This window comes from Myotis daubentonii, chromosome 14 (assembly GCF_963259705.1).
Source record: "Myotis daubentonii chromosome 14, mMyoDau2.1, whole genome shotgun sequence".
Taxonomy (NCBI): domain Eukaryota; kingdom Metazoa; phylum Chordata; class Mammalia; order Chiroptera; family Vespertilionidae; genus Myotis; species Myotis daubentonii.
The window spans coordinates 47,419,990-47,442,464 of record NC_081853.1 but is presented as its reverse complement, the minus strand read 5'-3'; the positions used below and the strand labels follow the sequence as shown (position 1 = coordinate 47,442,464).

The 22,475-nt window shown below is 44.0% G+C and overlaps 2 protein-coding genes across 9 annotated transcripts in view; one reads left to right on the top strand and one right to left on the bottom strand.

Moving 5' to 3' along the window:
• The window catches only part of UBP1 (upstream binding protein 1), a 42,843-nt gene extending 38,498 nt beyond the window's left edge, over positions 1-4,345 (top strand). For all 6 annotated transcript variants that reach the window (XR_009448573.1, XM_059664167.1, XM_059664170.1 and 3 more), the window contains one exon: positions 1,454-4,345. Coding sequence is in view for 4 of the 6 variants with exons in the window: in XM_059664167.1 (XP_059520150.1) it covers positions 1,454-1,491 (38 nt within the window). In the remaining 2 variants the exon portion in view is untranslated. The remainder of the gene's footprint in view (positions 1-1,453) is intronic.
• Positions 1-22,475, bottom strand: part of FBXL2 (F-box and leucine rich repeat protein 2) — a 54,021-nt gene that overhangs the window by 11,367 nt on the left and 20,179 nt on the right. Inside the window, exons 3-15 of one of the 3 annotated variants that reach the window (XR_009448577.1) lie at positions 17,489-17,543; positions 17,144-17,218; positions 15,935-16,029; positions 15,259-15,327; positions 15,063-15,158; positions 14,756-14,882; positions 14,538-14,612; positions 11,834-11,964; positions 10,083-10,143; positions 9,592-9,636; positions 8,992-9,048; positions 5,850-6,062; positions 5,008-5,215 (exon numbers count right to left, since the gene is read on the bottom strand). Coding sequence is in view for 2 of the 3 variants with exons in the window: in XM_059664172.1 (XP_059520155.1) it covers positions 5,108-5,215; positions 5,850-6,062; positions 8,992-9,048; positions 9,592-9,636; positions 10,083-10,143; positions 11,834-11,964; positions 14,538-14,612; positions 14,756-14,882; positions 15,063-15,158; positions 15,259-15,327; positions 15,935-16,029; positions 17,144-17,218; positions 17,489-17,543 (1,207 nt within the window). In the remaining variant the exon portion in view is untranslated. Of the gene's footprint in view, positions 1-4,380; positions 5,216-5,849; positions 6,063-8,991; positions 9,049-9,591; positions 9,637-10,082; positions 10,144-11,833; positions 11,965-14,537; positions 14,613-14,755; positions 14,883-15,062; positions 15,178-15,258; positions 15,328-15,934; positions 16,030-17,143; positions 17,219-17,488; positions 17,544-22,475 lie in introns of those variants that run through there. The other 2 variants (XM_059664172.1, XM_059664173.1) reach the window with 2 other exon arrangements.

Below are 22,475 nucleotides of genomic sequence, written 5' to 3'. Positions count from 1 at the left end.
TTTACTATTGTTTTACCCTCTTCTTGAGTTGACTCGTAAAATTATGTTGTTCCACATACTTATACATTCATCGGTTGCTTCTTGTATGTGCCCTGACCAGGGACTCAAACCCACAACCTTGGCCTATTGGGACCGTGCTCTAACCAACTGAGCTACCCAGCCAGGGCCTCCATTTTTTGTTTTAAAGTCTATTTTGTCAGGTGTAAAGTATTGCTTACTCCAGCTTTCTTTTCATTTCTGTTTGTGTGGAATATTTTTCCATCCCTTCATTTTCAGTCTGTCAGTCAGTTGAAAGATGGTCTCTTGGAAGTAGCATATAGACAGATGGGTTATGATGTTTAATCCATTCAGCCATCCTATGACTTTTCATTGGTGTATGTATCTATTTACATTTAACGTAATTATTGATAAGTATGTACTCATTGCCATTTTAAAAATTGTCTTTATAGTATTCTGTAAGAAGGTATTTTTAAAAGTCTGACAGGTTCAAATCTAAATCTAGTCTTAGCACAGAAGCTGCACTTCAGAGAACAACATATATGTGTCACCCTTTCTTGAAAGTCACTCTTGGAAGGGATTCGCCCAAAACAGTGCTAAAATTACGATTTCACTTTTTGCCTGGCATGTTTCATGTGCCATCAAGTTACCTGCAATGTTGAGTTTAACTGTAAACTGGCTCACTTTATCCTTTACTTTCACAAACATCTTCAGCCTGATACCCTTCTCAATGTTTTGTTCTCAGAGCAATACAGTTTTTACTCGACAAACTCACATTATCTAAAGAAGGAAATGCACATTGAATTAATTGTGTGTTTGTGTTCTGTGAAAGTCGTAGCCATTCCCAATGTCGGGCATCTTGGGATATCCCCTCCAATCTCAGTGCACTGTTCTTCAGAATTTGTGCTCATGAAAAAATTCATTTGTTCCTTGATGGATGCCTGTACTGTCTCCAGGTTTCCTGAGAACATGAGGGCATCAGGCAAAAGTAGTGATGTGTTTTTTAAATGTTTCAGATCTACCTCTGTGGAGTTCAAAAATTATTTCTAGAAAAGGTGGCTATAAGCCCTCCGTTTACAATTTGTTGTTTTGTATAGAGCTGACTGTCCTGCCTCCAGCTCTTGCCCCCCTTGCCGACAGCACTTCGCTGTGTGTCTTGATACCCCCTCCCCCAGCCCCTCACTGGCAAGTAGTATAGGTGCAGGGTGCTGTTGGGAGTATCGGCCAGACACCAAAAAAGCAAATGTCTAAAAGGAAATGTGTACATGAAGCTGCCTTAGGGAAGAAGAGCCGGAGCAAGTTAATCAGCTTTTTTTCTGTAAAATTACTTAAAGATTACAGGTGAACTGGGGAGGAGGTTGTCAATTTCTGGGAGTTTCAATTTAATAGTCCCAATTTTCTTAAGTCTGGCTAAAAAAAGGCTGTAATTTGTAATTTCTCTTTCCTTTTTCTGCAGTTGAAAATAGTGGTGGTATCCACATAATTTTGAAGTGATTTCTTATATAGTCTGAACTATATTCATTACCAAATAAAGTCACGCTTAAAAGTGTGTGAAGACTGAATCCAAGAAGTCTTGGGGTTGGATTTTACTGTCTGAATGTTTCATATTGAAAACACAAGATGACCTTTCTAATGAGCTGTGTGAGAGGCGACTCTCCTCACCGTCACTGCCATAGCCACGCATCCTCGTGAGAGTGAGCACGTCGGGACAGCACGCTGCTCTGGGGCCGCGGGGCAGGCTGGGCTGCCTGCCTCTCTAGCAGAGGCCAGTAGAGAAGAGTTCCTCAAAGCAGCCCTGGCTGTCTTTTTACACTGTATGTGGTTTGGAGATGAATGTAAAAACCTACTGTGGGCATTTACCTTTCTGTGCCAGTTTGGCCCGAACCTCCTGCTGACCTGGACTGGGACAGTGCTGTTGTGGAGCCAGCAGGGAGCCTGTCTGCAGAGATGCGATGTGCTGATACAGTGACTGGTCAGGTAAGAGGCTTGGCACTTCTCGGAAGAAGCGTGTCTAAGGGTGTGCGTCTCACGTGATCATGCCAGATTGGGACGAGCCAAGCAGGAAGACGGGCTGGAAGTGAGCTGCATTATCAAGAGTACCTTGGTGAGAGGATCAGTGTAAATCCTAATAGGTACAAAGACTTTGTGTTTTTGCTTTGTCACGGATTTATTGACAAACTTTTGCTTCTGCTTCCATTTTTAGCATTTTATTTCTGGTTTTCATTTTCAAGCCCCATTGCCTTTTAAAAATTAAGTGGTTTTCTTTCTTTTTCCTCCATCCCTCTCTCTGTCTTCGACTGCCCTTCCCAACTCATCCCCACACCATCCTCTTAAACATTTTTAAAGCCCGACCCCAGACATTGGAAATAGGTAAGCAGGAGAAAAAGTATAGGTTCTGACATGATGTCAAGGAGTCTTTATCAACAAGCTGAAATTATTCTTGGAACACTAGACATCATAAATCAAACACTAAATTGTATCATGTAAAACTCCTTACACTTCTCAAATATTGAGCTTTGGTACAATCATGAGTAAACATTCTGGTGATTATTTAGAGGCCTTTTTATACACCACATATAGTTTTTCTATAAAAAATTTGTCTTTTTTCACAAAACCAACTTCTTGTCAGCCAGTATACTTATCAAAGAGAACCCACTGTTTTTGCAATTTTTCCTACTCTTTAAAGCTTTTCCCAAAATTCCTCAGCAAGAATTGTTGAGGCCTGTGGTGTAGCACACCCAACTTGTTTTTAAAATTCAATTCCATTTTAATTATAGCATCTCTGTCCATTTACTACCCAGGTGTCTTGAACGTATTTGCCTCCTTTTCTTTGTTTGGGCAGAAATAGGAATGAGTCATTTTGAATTTAAAATCTTTCCCAGAAGATGAACTACTTAAGGGAGTGGGGGGTGTCTGATACAAAGAAGCACTGTGTCTGTTTCCATCTTTGGTTTTAAAATATCTGTAACTCTTATAGGCCATAAAGCAGGAGAGCCTTCCTTTCTGTCATGTTCCCTTTGCTTTTGTATGATCACATGTTTTCTGTACCAATCACTTGGGAAAGAAGAGAGTTTCTATTAATTGTTTTAGTTTTGCTTGTCGATTTAGCATTCCTTTTTGAGTCTCAAGATTTATGGAACAATAAATGTCATTCAATGCTGTGTGCTATTCTGAATTCCTCATAGGGTTTTAGAAGTGGGGTAAAAAAGTTAAAAAAAAGCTCATCAAACTTGAAATCACACACCAAGTGGTATTGAGCATTAGTCTGTCCCAGTGAAACAAGTTAAATTATGGCACCAGCAGATTTGCTACTTTGTTTTTTTTTTAATAGTAGGATGTATACATTTCTGTATAATAAATGTTTTCTGATTGTTTTGCAAGTGTGTGTGTCATTTAAAATCCCAGTTCCTGCCAGTGTCACAGAAAAGAGAGGCTCCACATGTATGTTCTGAGGACACACCAGTCCAAATGTTATAAGAGTTGAGACCCAGGTGGTTTTCTCAAAGCTGCTGCAACTGAGAGGTAATGTTATTCTAGTAACTTTTCTTATTAGAGGTTCTCCTGTTTAATAAATGGGTCATTGAGTAAAGTAGCTGTGGTAGATAATGTATAGAAGGCCCATTTACATAAAATAGAAACTAATTCATAATCACTGAAGCAGGTCTGTGGTATATGTTTTCTTTTATTTAAATAGCATCAGTCATTTCTCCCCTACACGGTGTTGCAAATGTATATTTAAATAACTACTGTGGTATACACAATTTTTAGACCTGTGAATACCAGAGTTTATCATAAAGCAATAAAATCAAGTCTTGAATGCTTATTCTGGTAATCCCGTTAAATCGATTTATGGGGTTCTGTGTATATGCCCTCTCTTCTTGGAAGCAGCTGAGGCATTGTGTCCTGAATACCTCTACAACTGCCCACCTAGAAGTACTGCTAGTAATGGGAAAAGAACACCTTGTTTGCCGTTTCACTTATGCTTCTCACAAGCTCTGGACTCTAGTCCAGGAGTGGTTGCTAGGAAGGGTGGTGGTGGGTTCCTAATTTTAATTAATAAAGATCACAAATGTGGACAGCACAGGCAGAAACTAGATCATCTTATCAGATGCTTAGATAACATTAGGAAGGTCTTGAATTTGGAAAGTGGTTTTGCTCAGATTTACCCGCCATAGATTATAGCAATAAAACCCTCTGACTTAAGCATTGCAATGGTTTATTCATTTTTATATTTTGAGTCTAAAAGGTGCCAACACTTGACTGATCTGAGTTTTAAATGTATAAAACTTTTGACTAGTTCTGGTGTAACTTGATTTCTAAGATTTTAAAATAAACTTGGAAAAAATTACACCCATTCTACATGCATCCAGTCGTTATTTTTAATTCATTAAGGTCCCCCAAGTTTTGTGAGATATGACATTAGCTTTTCTCCTATAGTAAAACTGTGTGCTATAGCATACACCAGAGCTTCTAATTTTCAATCGGGCAACTTGAACTCAGGGTTGACTGTTTTGTTTGGTCCCCCAAGTTGACAGAAATAGGTGAAGACCCTGCTTCACCCAGTGTAGAGTCCTCATTTCTTTGGTGTCTCAGAAACTTCTTAACATGCCTTCCACACACAAAACTATTAGGTATTACGAATTTGCAGTACAGTCACTTTGATAAAGGTGCGTCAAAGTGGAAAAGCCCTGCTAATCAAAATGGAATTGTTGTGAATTAAAGTAGGCCACTATCTTAAGTATCAGGTAGAAAATCAACAGCTTGGTTTTTCTGCTCCATTTGTGCTAACACTGATGGTCTGAGGAATGCTGACAAAGCTGAGGACAGAACTCTTGTCCCTAAGAAGGTAAACCCACCTTGTTAAGAAACCAGGTTTCTTGCAGGATCCTGGCTGCACTGAAGCCACTCTTGCTGTGTGTTTACTGACAAGGCTTTGATTTGATTGTATCGCAGCAGACTAAAGTCAAAACTATCGCCAAAGTTACTGCAATCCCTACAGAAGTCTTTTACCTGTAAATACCTTTCCCAATGGAGACGCAACAGATTTCGGTGACCGTGGAGAAGGTAGGGAAGACTTGGGTCTTCTCTGTGTTGGGCCCTGCAGCTGCTGTCAGAGAATGACACAACACCTGCACAGCCGATGGCCACTTCCTCCCACTGCTGTGGGTGGTGTGACGGGTGCAAAGTAGGCATGGACTTTGACATGAGGGAGCTGAGCCTGGAAACAGAAGAAAAAGGTGGAATAATCATTTACACTGCTATTTTTGGAATTATAGGCATAGTCCTAGAAAAGCCTGTAGTTCTCCACGGGGAATTGGCTTCACTTTACCATTAGGCAAATAGTGCAAAAAGAATTTCAAGGGTAGGCTAGAGCTACTCCTGTTTACATAATACATCCCCTAAAACAGCACCTTCCAAAGATAAAGGAAAACTAATAATATTTCTGCTCCTGGGTAGTCACTGGCCCCCAATGGAGTTCCCACCAGCTGTAGCATCCCTGGCAGCTTTTGGCCTGTAAATGCAAAGTTAAAAACTTTGTTTTCTTGAATATGCTATGTGTCAAAAGCAAGCCACATTCTATTAGTGCTCTCGCCTGGAAATTAGCCAAGACCACATGTACCTCCTACTGGTAATGACCTCCGGCCCCTTTCCTTGTAAGGGTGCTGATCACCTGACTATGTGGAACCCATTCTGGAAGTTTTATCTCCCAGGCTGGGGTCTGATTAAGGAATTCTGAAGAAGCCTCGGGAGACATTTAGATTTCTGTGTGACAGACGTACATGTTGATTTTTGGTGTATGTGTTGCTTGCTTAGAAATTGTGCCAGGTGTACGGCTCCTGCCCCACGCTTACCCGCATCCGCTTGATGCCCGCGCGGGTAACCTGCTGGCAGTCATACAGCTCCAGGCGCTCCAGGCCACGGCAGTGCTCCAAGTGCTCCAGGGCCACGTCGGTGATGAGGAGGCAGTTGTCCAATTCCAGTACCTGCAGCCTCTCATGGCCACAGGTGCTGTTGCTCAGGTGCAGGATTCCGTCATCTGTGATGAGCTCACAGTGGGACAGGCTCTGCAGGAGGGAGAGGACAACATGTTTGCAAGACCCTCATTCTAATGCGTATAGCCTGGGAAAAGCCAGGGGAGCAACCATTTATCTACAGGGTCGAACACAAAGCCGGGGGACTGCTGCAGCTGGGGAGTGATTTCTCTCACCTTCCTGAATATAAAAGCAAGTCAGAATTACAGGGGATGGTCTGGTTCAATCCTGAGCTCACCTCCCAGGTACAATCTACAGCTACACATGGAACAACTTCCTCTGAAAAAAGCCTAAAAGCTGGCTTAGCACCTCCTACACATTGGACCAGTGAGGGAAGGCCCGTGACCAAGCCGGTAGGAGGGGCTGGGACACAATCTCACCAGAAACGCCGCTCGCAGTGCGGGACCGAGTCAGAGGGTGCATCAAAACCCGGAGCTTCTCCCTGGGGAGGGAAGGGTTAAAAACCCACGTTGCCCCGCCCCCACTCCCTGACTTTTAACTTACACCTGAGTGACAGGCCCCCAAAAGAACTAGCTTTGAAAACAACAGGCTCAAAGCCACAAGGTTGCAGCAGATCTTACAGGACTCGCCTGCCCAGGGCCCAGCGTGGGACCCTGGGAAAATGAGAGGAGCACCACCAGCCTGAGGGGTAGGCATCTGATCAGACACCCATTCAGGGGAACCTTGGGGTGCTCTCTGGTGATGGAGACTAGGTGCCATCTTTGCACTCCTGCCTTTACTGGGAAGATGCCATTTTTTAAAACGGGCTTTTTTCCTTTCCTGGTGGGCACCACCGTCTCTACATGTCTGGTGCCCGTTATTGCGGCTGCCGCCAGGGAATACCTACATCTCTTGGCTCTGGTGGCCCCGACAGAACTGTAACCAACAGAGAACGTTCTTAAACAGCTGCCACCTCAAGGGCACAGCAAGAACCAACAGACCCAGGAGCTCAGTCTTGTGAAAGAGGCCTATTAGCTTATAACTGCAGCCTGATGGGCAGGCTTCTAATTGAATACACAATAGACCTACAAATGCATTCAGTGAAGTTTTAAGGCACAAAAGCAATATACAAAAATAGGTTGTGTTATAAATTATCAGAAAAAGAAATTAAGAAAATCCCACTTACATCTGCATGAAAAATGAATAAATAAATAAGACACCTAGAAATAAATTTAACCAGAATGTGAAAGGCCTATACACTGAAAACTATTAGGCATGTATGAAAGAAATTGACACAAATTCCATGCTTGAAAATTAATATTGAAATGTTCATACTACCCAAAGCAATCTACAGATTCAATGCAATCCTATGGCATTTTTCACAAACAGAACATCCTAAAGTGCACAGAACCACAAAAGACCCTAATAAGTCAAAGCAATTGACTTAAGAAGCACAAAGCTGGAGGCATGCTCCAATGTAGTTAGATTTCAGTACAGTATTGGCATAAAAACACACCTGATAGAATGACTTATAAAAACAAGTGATTAGGATGTGGGAAAAGGGAACCCTTTTTGCATTGACAGCAATGTAAATTGGTGCAGTTACTAGTGAAAACAGAAGGTTCATTAAAATTTTTTTTTAACCCTTTGTGGTCCAATTTTATTTTTGGTATTCAAACAGTCTGGTCCAAATTAATTGATGGGATTGAATGTTGAACCAGTTTGCGGTATCTCAGCCTCGACGTTGTACCTGCTAGTGCCTGGTCTGTCGAGTCAGCCTCCACGTTGGACCGAAAAGGGTTAAATACAACTATTAGAGATGATCCAGCAATTTCACTTTTACAGTTTTCAAAGAAAAAGAAAACAATTCCAAAAGATATATGCAGCCCCATGTTCACTGCAGCATTATTTACAACAGGCAAGAAGTGGAAACAACCCAAGTGTCCATCAGATACGTGGGTAAATGTGAGACAGATGCACATACACAGTGGCATATTCAGCCATAAAATAAAGGAAATCTTGCCATTTATGACAATATGGATGGACCCTAGAGCATTGTGCTAAGTGAAATGTCAGAGATAAATACCTTATTATCTCACTTATATGGAATCTGAACCAACTGGGGAGAAAAGACATCAGACTACAAAACTATCTGTAATGTGCAGGTGGGAAACAGAATGGTACAGGTAGATTCATGTACATTCATGACTGATGTCTGAAATCTGACCCCAAACTCCAAAGTCCCAGAGTGAATGTGAAAATAAGGAGACTGGTGGGGAGAGTAACTTGAGGCCAAATGGAGCTTTGGTGATGTTAAAAAGTAGCCTCTGAGGACAGAGCCAGCTTCAGGAAGACAGAGAAAGCTGGCGTCAGGAAATGTGTTGTGTATTTCAGGACTGGGAAGACCTGTGGTTCCCGAGCAGTTGTGTAACTCTGGGCAGGTTCCTTAACGGCTTTGAGCTTCCTTTTTTCCCGCTCAGATAAAATCGTGCCCACAGTGCCTGAGCCACTCCGGGCTGCGGATGGGATGAGTGTAGGTAGCGCAGTGTCCAGGGCCTTGCTCCATGAGCAGGGTTCCATCCCACTCCCCGCTCTGGTCAAACAGCTGGATGTGAGGGGTGCATGGGGTACCACTGCTACTCCACTGCTCATTTTGGACCTTTTTAATATGTTCTAGTTCCTTTTCCGTATACATGCTTATACAGAGACGGGATTATATATCTATGTGCAGATATGAAGTGCAAATATAACTCAAGGTTGGCCTCAACCTGAGGTTATATCATGTTAACATGCTAATTCTCACTCTGCCTGACATGATGAACAGGAACTTAAATGGTAAGGGCATGGGCCCCTAAATTAGGTTCATATCCTAAAAGGAAAGCAGTAACATTAAGATACCCTGTCTCCCACATTAGCCCAACCATATAGACCTTTGAAACCAAGAATGATGGTACCTTTACGAGAAGGAAACCCAGATGACTGCTGTGGTGAGGTGAACAGTGTCACACCCACTCAGACTCACCAGGGCTTGCAGGTTAGGACAGTGAATGGAGAGCTGGATGAGCGTGCTGTCGGTTATCTGGAGAGAGACATGTTGGGTTAGTGTGGCTTCTACACCACAACTTAACACCTGACTCTGGCTTCTGAATGTGCGCATCAAGGAGCAAAAGAGAATAAAAGACTCGGACAGGGCCCCTCTGTCATCAGCAACCCCGTCTGCCCACCGCCGGAGACTCAGCTTCTTCAGTCTCTTGGAGCCTAAGGGGGCTGGGGGCAGGGTTTGGACAAAGGGGGAGTGGGCAAGGAAGGTCCCCCAGGATTCTATGTAGTCACCTCATCCTGGACATGCAAGCTTATTTTTCACTTTAGTTCTGCGAAAATAAGAATTTTGTTTCTTTCTTAATGTTTGGCAAAAGATGGAGCAACTTTGAACTTCTGGGCTGTGCCTGGCTGATGACTGAGGGCAGTCCAAAGTTTACACATCCCACTGCCAGGGCCTTCAGAGTTCCCCAGCCCTGATCCTACACTGGACAAGGAGGGTCTGAACAACAGCCCATCAGCGTGCCTGGCTGTTGGTCAGGGACTAAGGGGCAGCCCTACAGGGCACGGAGGGCCTACTCACCAGGACACATTCTTCCAGATCCATCTTCTCGAGGTCATGGCAATTCTGAAAGAGTCCACAGACATCTCTCACCACGCAGTTGGTGTGAGGGCAGCCCTGGGGGCTTGCCCTGTTCCCAAAGCGCCCCGTCAGCCAGCATAAGCAGGTGCCCTTTGAATCACATCTACTTGGGAATGGGAATGGGCTGCCCTGGCTGCATGTCCTCGCATCCTGGAAGGTAGTTGCCCAGGCTTCACAGATGCCAGAACAGAACAGGTCCTTTGAGGGCCTGAGGTGGGGCGCTGAGCCACAGAGTGGGCAGGAGGGTGGGGCAGGAGGAAGTGTACCAGCAGCCCCAGCTTTCTGACCAGCTGGGGAAAGGCACGGCACACCCTGAGGACTCTTCGACTTGGTGCCTGTTTACTTTTTCCCACACTCCAGAACCACTCCAATCACTCTGAAGGGGGGCGGTGAATTAGAGTTTGGTTTGGTTTTTAAAACCTTCGCCTTACCCGAGCTAAGAGTGTAAAGCCTGCATCGGTCAAATGGGAACACCGGGCAGCCTCCAAAATCCTGGGATAAGGAGAAAAAAGCAGCGACTGGTCAGCAACAGTAACTCATCCTCTATGGTGCACACTCCAGTTCCTTCTGCTCCTTGACACTCTTGCTTCTGGTAACAGCCCTAAGGTGATGATGCAGACACTGTCCCCACTGGGAGGACGAGGAAAACTTAGGGAGGAACGGGACCTGCCCTGAATCCCAAGGTCCCATCCGAAATTCAGGACAGGAAGCCAGGAGTCTTCCCACACAGTACAGTACACTGTTGCTGCTGTTGTTTTTAAATATTTTCCCAATATTGTTATCTTTAAACACAATTAAAATGAACTTTTACTCAACAAAATCATGATAAATACTGCATTTACTGAAATTCTCAGTTACCGTATAGGAAAACTTAAAATTTATAGCCAGTGAGAGAGAGAGTTAGTTCTCAATACCCATGCTTAACAGGATGGATGCATAAATAACATTTTTAAGTTAAATACTCTTATAGCAATAATTTTAACCTCCTTTCTGACCAGTTTTAATCCTAGATTCCTTTTATGCAGAAATATCAAAACTATCTAGAATCGTCCCTAATATAACAGTAAAAAAAAAAAAAATGGGCAAAAGATAAAAAAGACAACCTTTATAAGATATGTAACTAATACAAGCAAGAGAAATCAGTTCCACTAGCAAATAAAAAATAATAAAAGCAGCCCGGCCAGCATGGCTCAGTGGTTGAGCATCAACCTATGAACCAGGAGGTCACTGTTCGATTCCCGGTTGAGGCATATGCCCAAGTTGCGGGCTCAATCCCCAGTGTGGGGCATAAAGGAGGCGGCTGATCAAGGATTCTCTCTCATCACTGTTGTTTCTCTCTCTCCCTCTCCTTTCCTCTCCGAAACCAATAAGTTATATTTAAAGTAATAATTAAACAAGCATCTTTTTTCTGCCTATTGGATAGGGAGGGGCTAAGATTGCTGGTTTTGAAGGCAAACTCCACAAGTTCAAATTCAAGTTTCACTTCTTACTCATCATGTGATCCAGAACAAATTATGTGGTTTTCTTTGAGTCTCAGTTTCTCCTCTGCAAGACATGCGACAATAGTAGTACCTACCTCCTAGAGATGTGGTGAGGACTAAAGGAGATAATGCCTAACGCAGAGCATTAATAAATGAGATAATGCCTAATGTAGAGTTCAACGGATATTAACTATGATTAGTATTTTGTTGCCATTATTAAAGACTTAATATTCACTGTATTATGTGGCAAATCAAAAAATAAATCATTTTTTGTTAAAACAAAACTTTTCTTCTGGCTAAGAGATGATAAATAGGGCGATTGGGATTCCCTTGCCCTCCCCCCACTTGTTCATTTAGCAGCTGGTTTAGAGGAGAAACTAGTGACACTTGGAAGCAAGACTGTCATCCTGCTCACGATCAGATCGCTCTGATATCAATAGCAGGATGAGGCAAATCAGGTGGGCCTGTGTGGTCCGTCAAGACATTAAGGTTCCTATTCCCTGGTGGTGGACACTACCCCTACATTCCAAAATGAACTGGGTGCCACACTGTCCCGCCCTGACCCATCCAACAACAACGTAACCACTGCCCCCTCCGCCAGCACCTGTTCCACCAGATGGCAAGCCTTTCCCCTCCAATGGAAACCCTCCTGGTCAGCCCACCACAGTCTGAGCTGCAAAGCGGAAGGCATGCACACTCACTGAAGTCTCGGGCAGTTCAACGCCAGGGCTGTGAGAGAGGTGTCCGTGAGGTTGCTGCAGCCAGACAGGCAGAGGGCCTGCAGCCGGGGGCAGCCCCTGCAGATCTGTACCACGCCTTCGTCCGTAATGCGCTGGGAACCCAAAACAGGAAGGCAGGTCAGAAGGCACAGGAAACTGAAACGTGGATCTACTGATGGTCCACTGGTCTAGGTTGCCAGTTACCAGCACTGCAGCCTAGTAATTTAAACAAAATAAAGTGATGTACTCGGCAGACGGGTATTGATGTTCTTTCTGCACAGCTTTAAAAATATTCCAGCATTGCTAGTGAGAGCGATATTTTAAAATTCCACTTACCTTCCCAGATTCATTGGATTTTCAGGAAAAATTCATAAACTTATATTAAAAATCAGATTAAATAAAAAGCTCATGAGACTTGGCTAAGTGACATTAATTTTTGGTTGAGTTTCTATAGATTAATGCTTTAGTTATCTACCATATAAATGCTATGTGTCTATAATGGAAAAGTTAAATAAATCACTAAATTATTGATGTCAATATTCAAAATAACATCTTTATTTATATATACTAATTTAAGTGGAGATAAAAAATGCATTTATGCTATACTAGAGGCCCAGTGCACAAAATTCATGCACGGGGGGAGGGGTGAGAGTGGGGTGTTTGGGGGGAGGGGCTCCCTCAGCCCAGCCTGTGCCCTCTTGCAGTCCCAGACCCCTCACTCCTTATTGCCCGCCTGCTTGCTGCTCCTTAGTGCTGCCGCGGAGGCGGGAGAGGCTCCTGCCATCGCCACTGCGCTTGCCAGCCGTGAGCCCGGCTTCTAGCTGAGCAGCGCGCCCCCTGTGGGAACGCACTGACCACCAGGGGCCAGCTCCAGTGTTGAGTGTCTGCCCCCTGGTGGTCAGTGCACGTTCAGCTGTTCAGTCAATATGCATATTAGGGTTTTATTATATACTAGAGGCCGGTGCACAAAAATTTGTGCACTCAGGGGGGTCCCTCAGCCCGCCCTATGCCCTCTCGCAGTCTGGGACCCCTTGGGGGATGTCTACTTGCTGGCTTAGGCCCGCTCCCCCGGGGGATTGGGCCTAAGCTGGGCAGTCAGACATCCCTCTGGCAGCCCGGGAGCCCTCGGGGGATGTCTACTTGCCAGCAGGGAGCAGGCCTAAGCTGCAGTTGGACATTCTTAGCGCTGCTGAGGAGGTGGGAGAGGCTCCCGCCACCATCACTGTGCTGGCAGCCGTCAGCTTGGCTTGTGGCTAAGCAGAGCTCCCCCTGTGGTAGCGCACTGACCACCAGGGGGGAGCTCCTGCATTGAGCGTCTGCCCCCTGGTGGTCAGTGTGTGTCATAGTGACCAGTCATTCCCAGTGGTTCTGCTGTTAGGGTCAATTTGCATATTACCCTTTTATTATATAGGACTAGAGGCCCGGTGCATGAAAATTCATGCACTGGAGGGGGGACCCTCAGCCCGGCCTGCCCCCTCTCACAGTCCGGGAGCCTTCAGGGGCAGGAGGTGACCTGGCAATCAGGGGAAGGTGATGCCCATCACATCTCTGCTGCTGCCACTGCCGGCTGTGCAAGCTTTGGCCGGCTCTGGTTACCTGAGCCTCAGGCATCCCTGGGCGGCTGGGAGGCTGAAGGGACTGGGGGTCTCCGGAGGCAGGTATGTGACGTGTGCTGAGGCGTCTGCGTGCCGCCATCTTGTGGCTGTGGGTGCCGCCATCTTTGAGGGTGGGGCAATCAATTAGCATATTCCTTCCTTATTGGCTGTGGGAGCTGCCATCTTTGAGGATGGGGCAGTCAATTAGCATATCCCCTCCTCATTGGCTATGGGCGCCGCCATCTTTGAGGGCGGGGCAGTCAATTAGCATATTCCCTCTTTATTGGCTGTGGGTGACGCCATCTTTGCGACAGCGTGAGGCTCAATTAGCATATCCCCTCTTTATTAGATAGAAGGATTTCAAGTCACAGCCATATTAGGGTTTTATTATATAGGATTTCCAGTCACAGCCAGTGCTAGCCTACATGCAATTCAAGGTCTGACTTTGAACAGCTGCAGGCCCCTCAGTTAATATATGTCCAGAAGATAGCTTCTCCTTTACCTCCCATTATCAGGGACTCTAGAGATTTATGATTCACGTGCTAAAATCCCAAATGCAAGGGACTTCTTGCCTGAGAAACCAGTATATGTAGAAAGCATCCTCAGTTTCAGCATTTCCAAGGGCAGGGGAGAGGAACCACAGCTTTTCCCAGGCTCACGCGCTGCTGGAAAGGACGCCCTGCCCTGCCACATGCCCTTATTCCTAAAGCATCCTCATGTCTGTTGTTCCTTTTTATTTACTGACACAATGTGAGAAGTGTCATCATCTCCCGTTTATAAATAAATAAAAAAAGACACTGAGGCCTTACCATGGATTGATGAGGTCAGTGGCAGCCTTCCTAACATCTTAAACAACCGACCCCGAGCTACATCATTGACAGGGAAGTGCTAGAGGCCGTGCACGGGCCTTTCTGTTGACAGTGGTGTTTCGTCTTGTGACAAATGGAAAGATCACAGAAGGACACAGGATAAGAGGTCAGGTGTGGCAATCATCCTGCCTGCCTGGGTGCGTCAGGGGGACCCCTCCCCCCCACAGTTTCTGAGGGAGGACACAAGCGGGAGAGTGCACAGCGGAAAGGCACGCTACTTACTGGGCAGGACTGGAGGTTGAGGCTCACGAGCTCATGGCAGTAGTTCTGAATGTGTTTTAGAGCTTCGTCTTCTAACTGGGACGGAGAAGACGAGAGGGATGGAACCAGGTGAGAGAACAGTGGGGCACCAAGGAAAATGCAACAGCAAGGCCCCCTCATCAAGCGCCCACCCTAACTTTAGATATCGGTAGTCAGCGCGGCTGCGTCAGCCCTGGTACCTGCGTGCAGCCCCGCAGGAGCAGGGCCTTCAGGCCTCGGCAGCCGCGCACCAGGGCCTCGATGCCATCCTTCGTGATCTGATCACACCACGAGAGGTTCAGGTACTCCAGGTTCCGGCAGCCCTCGCTGAGAGAACAAGGAACACAACCACGCATGTGCAGTCTAGCCTGCAGAGCATGCATTACCAACACTGAGTTTAGTAAATCACTGGGGAGGACCCCTGTGACCATTAGAAAGGTGTCAGACACACCAAGGTGTTCAGAGCTTTGGGTGCTTCTCTTGACCACAAACAACAGGTCCTCGTACCTGATGCCCTTTAAGGAGCTGTTGGTGATGGACACGCAGGAGGTCAGATCCAGATGTTTCAGCTTGGCGCAGAATCTGCTAAGGCTGTAACACGTGCTGAGAAAGAGCAGAGGCACTAAAGATATTTTCAACCATGTCTCTCTCCTCTCTGTCTCCCCATAGCCAATTAGTCACCAAACTAATTTTCCCTACTTACCTGTCAGTGATTTTTGTGCACCCATTGAGGTTTAAGTGTTCGATGTTTCGGCAGTTCTGTGCAAAGGTCCTAAAGAGAACACATTTTAAAACACCCTGCAAGCTGCCAGGCAGCCACTAGAGGGCGGGTATAACCATTCACATTTACAACAGTGCTCCTCAAACTTAAAATTTGTATATTATTGGACAAAGAACACTTAACATGAGATATATTCACTAAATAAAATTTTAAGCATACAACATGTTACTGTTGACCATAAGTACTAGTGCTCCTCAAATTTTAATGTGCACACAGAAGAGCTTGGGGTTCTGTCCCTACTGACCCCAAAGTCATGGTCTGTCACTACTCTACACCAGGGAATGCCCGGCCTGCAGGCTGTATAAGGCCCACAAAGTCATTGGGTCTGGCCCTGCCAAGGCATTAGGGGTGAGTTAATTAAATGGGTGACCAAATATAGCAGGCTGACTTTGAAGCTGATAATTCTGTGTGGCCCCGGCATGATGTTCTACATATCCACATGGCCCTTGGCAGAGAAAAGGTTCCCCGCCCTGCTCTCAGCAAATCACCAGGAAAGGATTTAACAGAAGAAAAGCACACAAGATGCTTAGTGTATTTCGCTGATGGAAATGTCAGCTACAACCTGCTGTGGCTGGCGAACCACTGAGGTTCGACTTACTTCAGGGAGGAATCCCCAACACCAATGCAGCCTCGCAAGCTGAGCTTCCGCAGGAACCCGCCGCAGCGCTTGGAGATGTTTTCCACCACTCGACCCTGGAACCAAGAAAGTTTGAGAGAAATTCTGTTTTTCATGTTGCTTATCTAACTGAACAATAACCTAAAATTTAGCAAGTTCAGAAACTGAATATTAATATTAACGCTGTTATAAAATAAAATTTTCTCATTTGGTCAGGTTTACCACTCTTAAATAGAGGTATACATATTTCCAGATAAATATACCAGAATCTCGAAATTGTAAGAGGCTTTCAAGATTATTTTATAGGCAACAAAACCGAGGCACTGAGAAATTATATGGCTCAAGTGGCCAAGCTAAAGTGACACTTCAGTGACACCTTGCCTCACTCCTGGCTCGTGCTGCTGCCCTTTCTCCATTCTTCTTTATTTATTTTATTTTTAAAATTTTTATTGATTTCGGAGAGAAAAAGAGAGGGCGAGATAGAAACATCAATGATGAGAATCACTGATTGGCTGCCTCCTGCATGTGCCCTATTAGGGATCGAGGCTGCAACCCAGGCACGTGCCCTGACCGGGAATCAAATCGTGACCTTCTAGTTCATAGGTGGATGCTCAACCACTGAGCCACACTGGCGGCCCTTTCTCCATTCGTGATGGTGAATTTAGAATTCTCAGTGGATCTTTCAGATCAACAACTATTTGTCGATTGTCCCCTCATATTAAATCAGAGAAGCAGGTGTTAATGAGGCAGGTGTTGAGGTTTTAAGAAGCTAAGTGGTAAAACTCAGATTATAAATATGAAAAAGTAATCTGTTACCAAAGTAAAATGCAAGCAGCATTTTGGTCTGGATGCATGGAAATATCTTCTAGGTTCCCCTCTCTATTCTACCTCTTTTTTTTTCCAATCTTTAATTTCTTTATTGATTAAGGTATTACATATGTGACCTCATTCCCCCCCCCCCATACCCTCCCAACTCTTGCCCTTGCCCCCCTGTTGTCTGTGTCCATTGGTTGGGCTTATATGCATGCATACAACTCCTTTGGTTGATCTCTCCCCCTTACCCCCACCCTCTATTCTATCTCTTGCCACCTTAGTATTAAATCTAAATAAAACACAAGAAACATGCAGGGGAAAAGGAGCAGTTCACTTATCTTCTTACAAAGTCTTTTGTCTAAAACACAGTTAACTTACCTCTACATCTGTTTGAAAGTTAAAAAGGTCTATTCTTTGCCAGTTGCTTCCATCCAGGGCTAAGATGTTCCAAGCCTGGGAGGTGGGAGTAAAGGAGGAGGTATTAGGGTGAAAAAGATACATTTATTGAGACCATTAAAGAAAGACTTGATGCAACCTTTGTATTTTCAAGCTTGTATTCTTGATATACATTGTTTATCATCAAATATGGAATTATGACAAGAGTGTGTTACATTAAATATAAAAGATGACATGTTAATTTTTAACTATTTACTTGAGCTGAAACTCATCCACATTCTAATAAAGCTTGAGAGTTACTGATGAAAAATCTGGTTGATACCTTACCTTGGAAATCTGTGCACATCGGCACAAAGTTACTATATCCAAGAAGGAAAATATTCTAGGAAGAAAGGGAAAAAACACAAAGAATGAAACGGTGTTAACATTTCAGGATATCTGTAACTTGAAAGATACAACCTAATAAGCCATCTGGATAGCTTCATAGTTTGTTTTTTCAAGTTTCTTCAATTTGCAACACACATGTATGCTATAATTTTACACACTACTGTGAAATATTAAATGTCTGCATGTTCCCAAGCTGTTTCAGATGCACGACACACAAATCCCCTTAAAGCGGAACTCATTACACTTCATTCCCTGGCTCTAGGCATGGACATGAAACCGACCATAACTTGTTCTATTCAAAGTCCAATCTCCCAGGAGCTAAGTCTGGTGAGAGCCGAATCCTTCTAATTCTGTGCCCTGCCTCACAGGCAAACCCCTCTTTTGGGGGAAGATGCCCTAACCAGGCTCGGATGCCGAGCCTCAAACAACATGGCCAAGAAAAGTTCGATGATAAAACCTATTTGGGCAGAAAAATGGAGCTCAAGGTCTATAAGTGACCAGTTTTTTATGAGCAAAAGCCAAGAAGGCACGGAAGATGGGAAAGACGGGGAAAAGAGAAGCAGAGAGAAGCACACAGAAACTTAGTTGACACCAGTAAGCCCCTGGAGGAAGCAGGAGCCGTGCGGCAGGGGCCTGGGTTGGGTCCTGACATCCTGGCAGCGGAGGATGAGTTGCTGAGGACAGCACAGTGGCCAACAGCTGCGTGCGCCTCCGTCGTGGGCAGTGATGGTGAAAACAACAGCGTCTCTAGGAGAACACAGGTGCATGGGATGAGGTGAGGACAGTAAGAGGATCTCAGTTCTTATAGTCCCAGAAGGTAAATATGAGAGTCTGTGTGTGGAAGGGGACAAGGGGGAGATGGCAAACAGCCACCTATAAGTTCTTCAAAATTCATCAGCGAAACAGTCAGTGGTGCGCTGAAAATCTGTGGGCTCGGGGAGGAATAGTAATAAAGCACCAGACAGCTGTGCCCTATGACAATGCAGACACAGCAGCACCACAAGGCTAGTGTTCGCATAAATACCATTCTACAAGATAGCCTCCAGTCATGTTCTAGTGAAAAGCCAAGGAGAGACGCATCAGGGCTGCATTGACCTTAAAAGACTCAGTGGAACTGTGTACACAGGGAAGTGCTAGTGGCTGAAAATGAGCACTTAAATATATATTTCGGGGTGTCTGCACACCTACATTGCCTCTGTGGGAATACATCTTGCCCACAAAAAGCCATCCTACCTCAAATGTCCATGTTCTGTGCCATATGACCATTCCACAAGGAGCCACAACTTACTGTCAGCTCCATGAGAGACCAGGAGAGGCAGAGAAACAAGTACGGCACAGCAGAATCATACTCCATGCTGGGGTTGGTTCTAGGTACCAACTGAGGGTGAGAAAGGAGTTAGCTAAGTTTCCCTTGAAAATCCCTTATGAATGTACCACCTTGGAGACCACATATGCCATCACCTCTTGGTAGTATAACAATAACAATAGTTAACATTGACTATGTGCTTCCTATGTGCTAGTTGATGTTAGTCTTTTAGTTGTCGCGACAATGCTTTGAGGCGCCACTGCTCTCTCCATTTACAGATAAGGACACTGAGCACAGAGAGGTTCAGTAACCTGCCAGGCCGCACAGTGAGAGTGGATCTACGATGTGAACCGAGGTAGTCTAGCTGGAGAGCCCGAGCCCATGACTACTCAGCAAGCTGCCATGATGCTGAACGCAGCTGCTTCCCCTCAGGATCGGGCCAGACGCTATTTCTTCCACTGAACAGCAGACGACGTAGTCTGTGTTTAGTGAGCATGCTATGTGGAAATCACGTCACTTTAAACACTAGAATCACAGCAACTGAAGCAAGATGCTCACACATTCAGACAACAGAGAGCCAACAGCTGGGACACAAGTCAGCATTTCTCATCTCATGCTTAGTACCCATCTCATGATGGTTACTGAATGAAGCAGCAGATTTGCTGTAGTATTTCCATCATTGTCCCTCTCCCCAACGCCCCCATGACTCTCTGTGGTTGAGTTTGTACACGTTTATCTGCAAGCTAGGACTCCAAACTGGCAAACTGCAGCCTAAGCCAAGTTCCTGAGTCATGTGTCAGTGAATGAAACAAACGCCCGAGTGACAGAGCTGGTACACTGGCAATAGAAAGAGAGACAGAGGAGTTAGATCAGTGGGATACTGAGGTCTGGCTCTTGAAAGCATTTTTTTTTTCCTGGAAATTACTTCCTACCTCAATTGTGGTAACTTCACCCGTAATTAGAAAAGCATGGCAGGTCCTGGCCAAGCTGGTTAGAGTGTCCTGATTCACCAAAGCTGTGGGTTCAACCTCCAGTCAGGGGAATCAGCCAACAAATGCAAACCGACGTTTCTCTCTTTCCTTCTCTTTCCTTCCTTCCTTCCTTCCTTTCTTCCTTCTCTCTCTCTCTCTCTCTCTCTCTCTCTCTCTCTCTCTCTCTCTCTCTCCCTCCCTCCCTCCCTCCCTCCCACCCTCCCTTTCTCTCTAATCAATAATTTTTTTTAAAGCACTGCAATGGCAACCTGGTTATTAATACATATGTACAGGGGCATATAGAGTGGATGTACTTCGGACTTTGTATTCTGTTCCATTGGTCTGTCTGTCCACCTTAATAAGACCATTTTATAATTATGAAGCTTTATAATAAGTCTTGATGTCTGGTAATCTAAGTCCTTCAACCTTGTTCTTATTCATCAAGATTACCTTGGTTAGTCCTGGCTATTTGTGGTTCTTTGAATTTCCACTTATGTTTTAGAATCGGCATATCAATTTCCACAAGAAAAATTGATGACGTTGTTAATGGGATTTCACTGAGTTTCCAGGGGAGAATTGAAATCTTTACAATATTAAGTCTTTCAATCCAGAAACGTACCAATAACTACAAGAAAGGAAATCTACAGACGAGTCTCTCTTGTGAGCATGATGCAGAAATCCTAAATCAAATCCAGGGATATATAAAGATTTAACATATCATGGTCAAGTCTAACACTGACTTAAGATTTTAAATCAATGTGATTCATATTAATAGAACTAAGGAATAAAATCTTATGCTAGCTCAAAAGATGAACTGTGGGACAATGATAAGAGAGGTAACATGCACATAATGGCAATACCTGAAGAAATATTTGAGGCAAAACCGAGAAGTTTTCAAATTTAATGATGGGCACCAAACCATGCTGTCCCAAACCATAGATGCAGGAAGCTCAGAGAACTCCAATCATGGCAAATACCAGCCTATAATTTAACTTTTTTATAACATCCTCATTCAGTTTGGTATTAGGTAATATTGGCCTCATGAAATTCCCTTTAATCTACCCTAAAAATATTTTAGCTACTTTGCTTCAAATATCATCTCTCCTACATTTTCTCTATATTCCTTGTCTATAATTTCCTTTATACATACGTTGAATCATCTAATTCCATCTTCTGGGTCTCTTAATCTTTTCTGTATTTCCATATCTTTATTTTTCGATGCTAAATTATGTATACATTTCCCATCTCTATTTTCCAGTTCTCTAATTACCTTTTCAGCTTCATCTAATACCGAAGATGTTTAATCCATTTATGGACCCTTATGGTGGATCATTTCTTTAGGTACCTTGTAATGTTTTATCATGATCTCATTTTCTTTTAAATATTTTTTTTTCAAACTGAATTTCCTAATTTGGAGAATCTTATTATAAATATGTTTTTATTTATTTCAGAGAGAGGAAGGGAGAGGGAGAGAGAGAAATATCGATGATGAGAATCACTGATTGGCTGCCTCCCGCATGCCCCCTACTGGGGATCGAGCCCACAACCTGGGCATGTGCCATGACTGGGAATCGAACTGTGACCTCCTGGTTCATGGGTCACCCTCAACCACTGAGCCACACCTACCGGGCATGATCTCATTTGCCTCTGATTATTGATGTGTAGAAAGCTCATGCATCTTGGTTTTTTTAATGTCCCTATAAAATTTTTACACTTGATTCTGCCAAGTTCCCCTCAAATTTTCATCTTTCTGGCATAAATTTTACATTAATTTCTAAGCTTGGAATTTCTAAATCATGTATACATGAGGTCAGATTTCTCAAGAAAGACATTTTCCCCTTCACCCAAAGCCCCGATCAGAAACAAGTCTTTTGTTTGTTTTTCTGGTTTGGTTTGGTTTTAAATTCCCATCTTACATGTCAGGAACCTTTCCAGGGTCTCTGCTTTGTGTAGTGGTCACATATTCGGCTCCTCCCCTTGTCCATACAAGGCCCCATCTCCTTTCTCACGGTAGCAGAGCCACTGATAGTCTGCTAACCACTCCAGTTATGAGTACACAGGGATTATTTCTTTCCTGAACTATATTTACTTTTTGTTTTATCTTATCATAATCATTGTTTTCCTTGTGTTTTCCTGCTAGCCCACTTACAAGGTTACAGAATCCAGAAGTCAGGTGTTCCTTTTCTTTGATAACAATTAACAGTGTAGTATAAGGTGTCTCAAAAACCATATAGAAACACACTTTCAATAACTATAAAGGCAGTGTTTATTAAGATACAGTTCATTTTCAAAATTGAGCATCAGCTGTTAAAGTGTGTATACATTTTTTGAGACACCCTGTACATAGAATGCTCTACAGGGTAGAATACCAACTATCCTTCCCTTCCATTACTGTATCAAAAAAACAGCAGCAGCAACAAAACACTAGGTACATGAGCTATTTGATTACACATATGACTTATAGTGCTGAATAATCTGTTCAACCAGAAGTTTTTGCTCTGCTGAATAGAATAAAACCTATATGCCTTATCTTTTATAGGTGAATATATGAAGATATATGAGGGTGGTATGTGTTTTTGTAGATTATAAGGCTAATATCCTGTACACAACTCTTTTTTTACAGAAAAGCAGTAAGATATAGAAGGAAGAA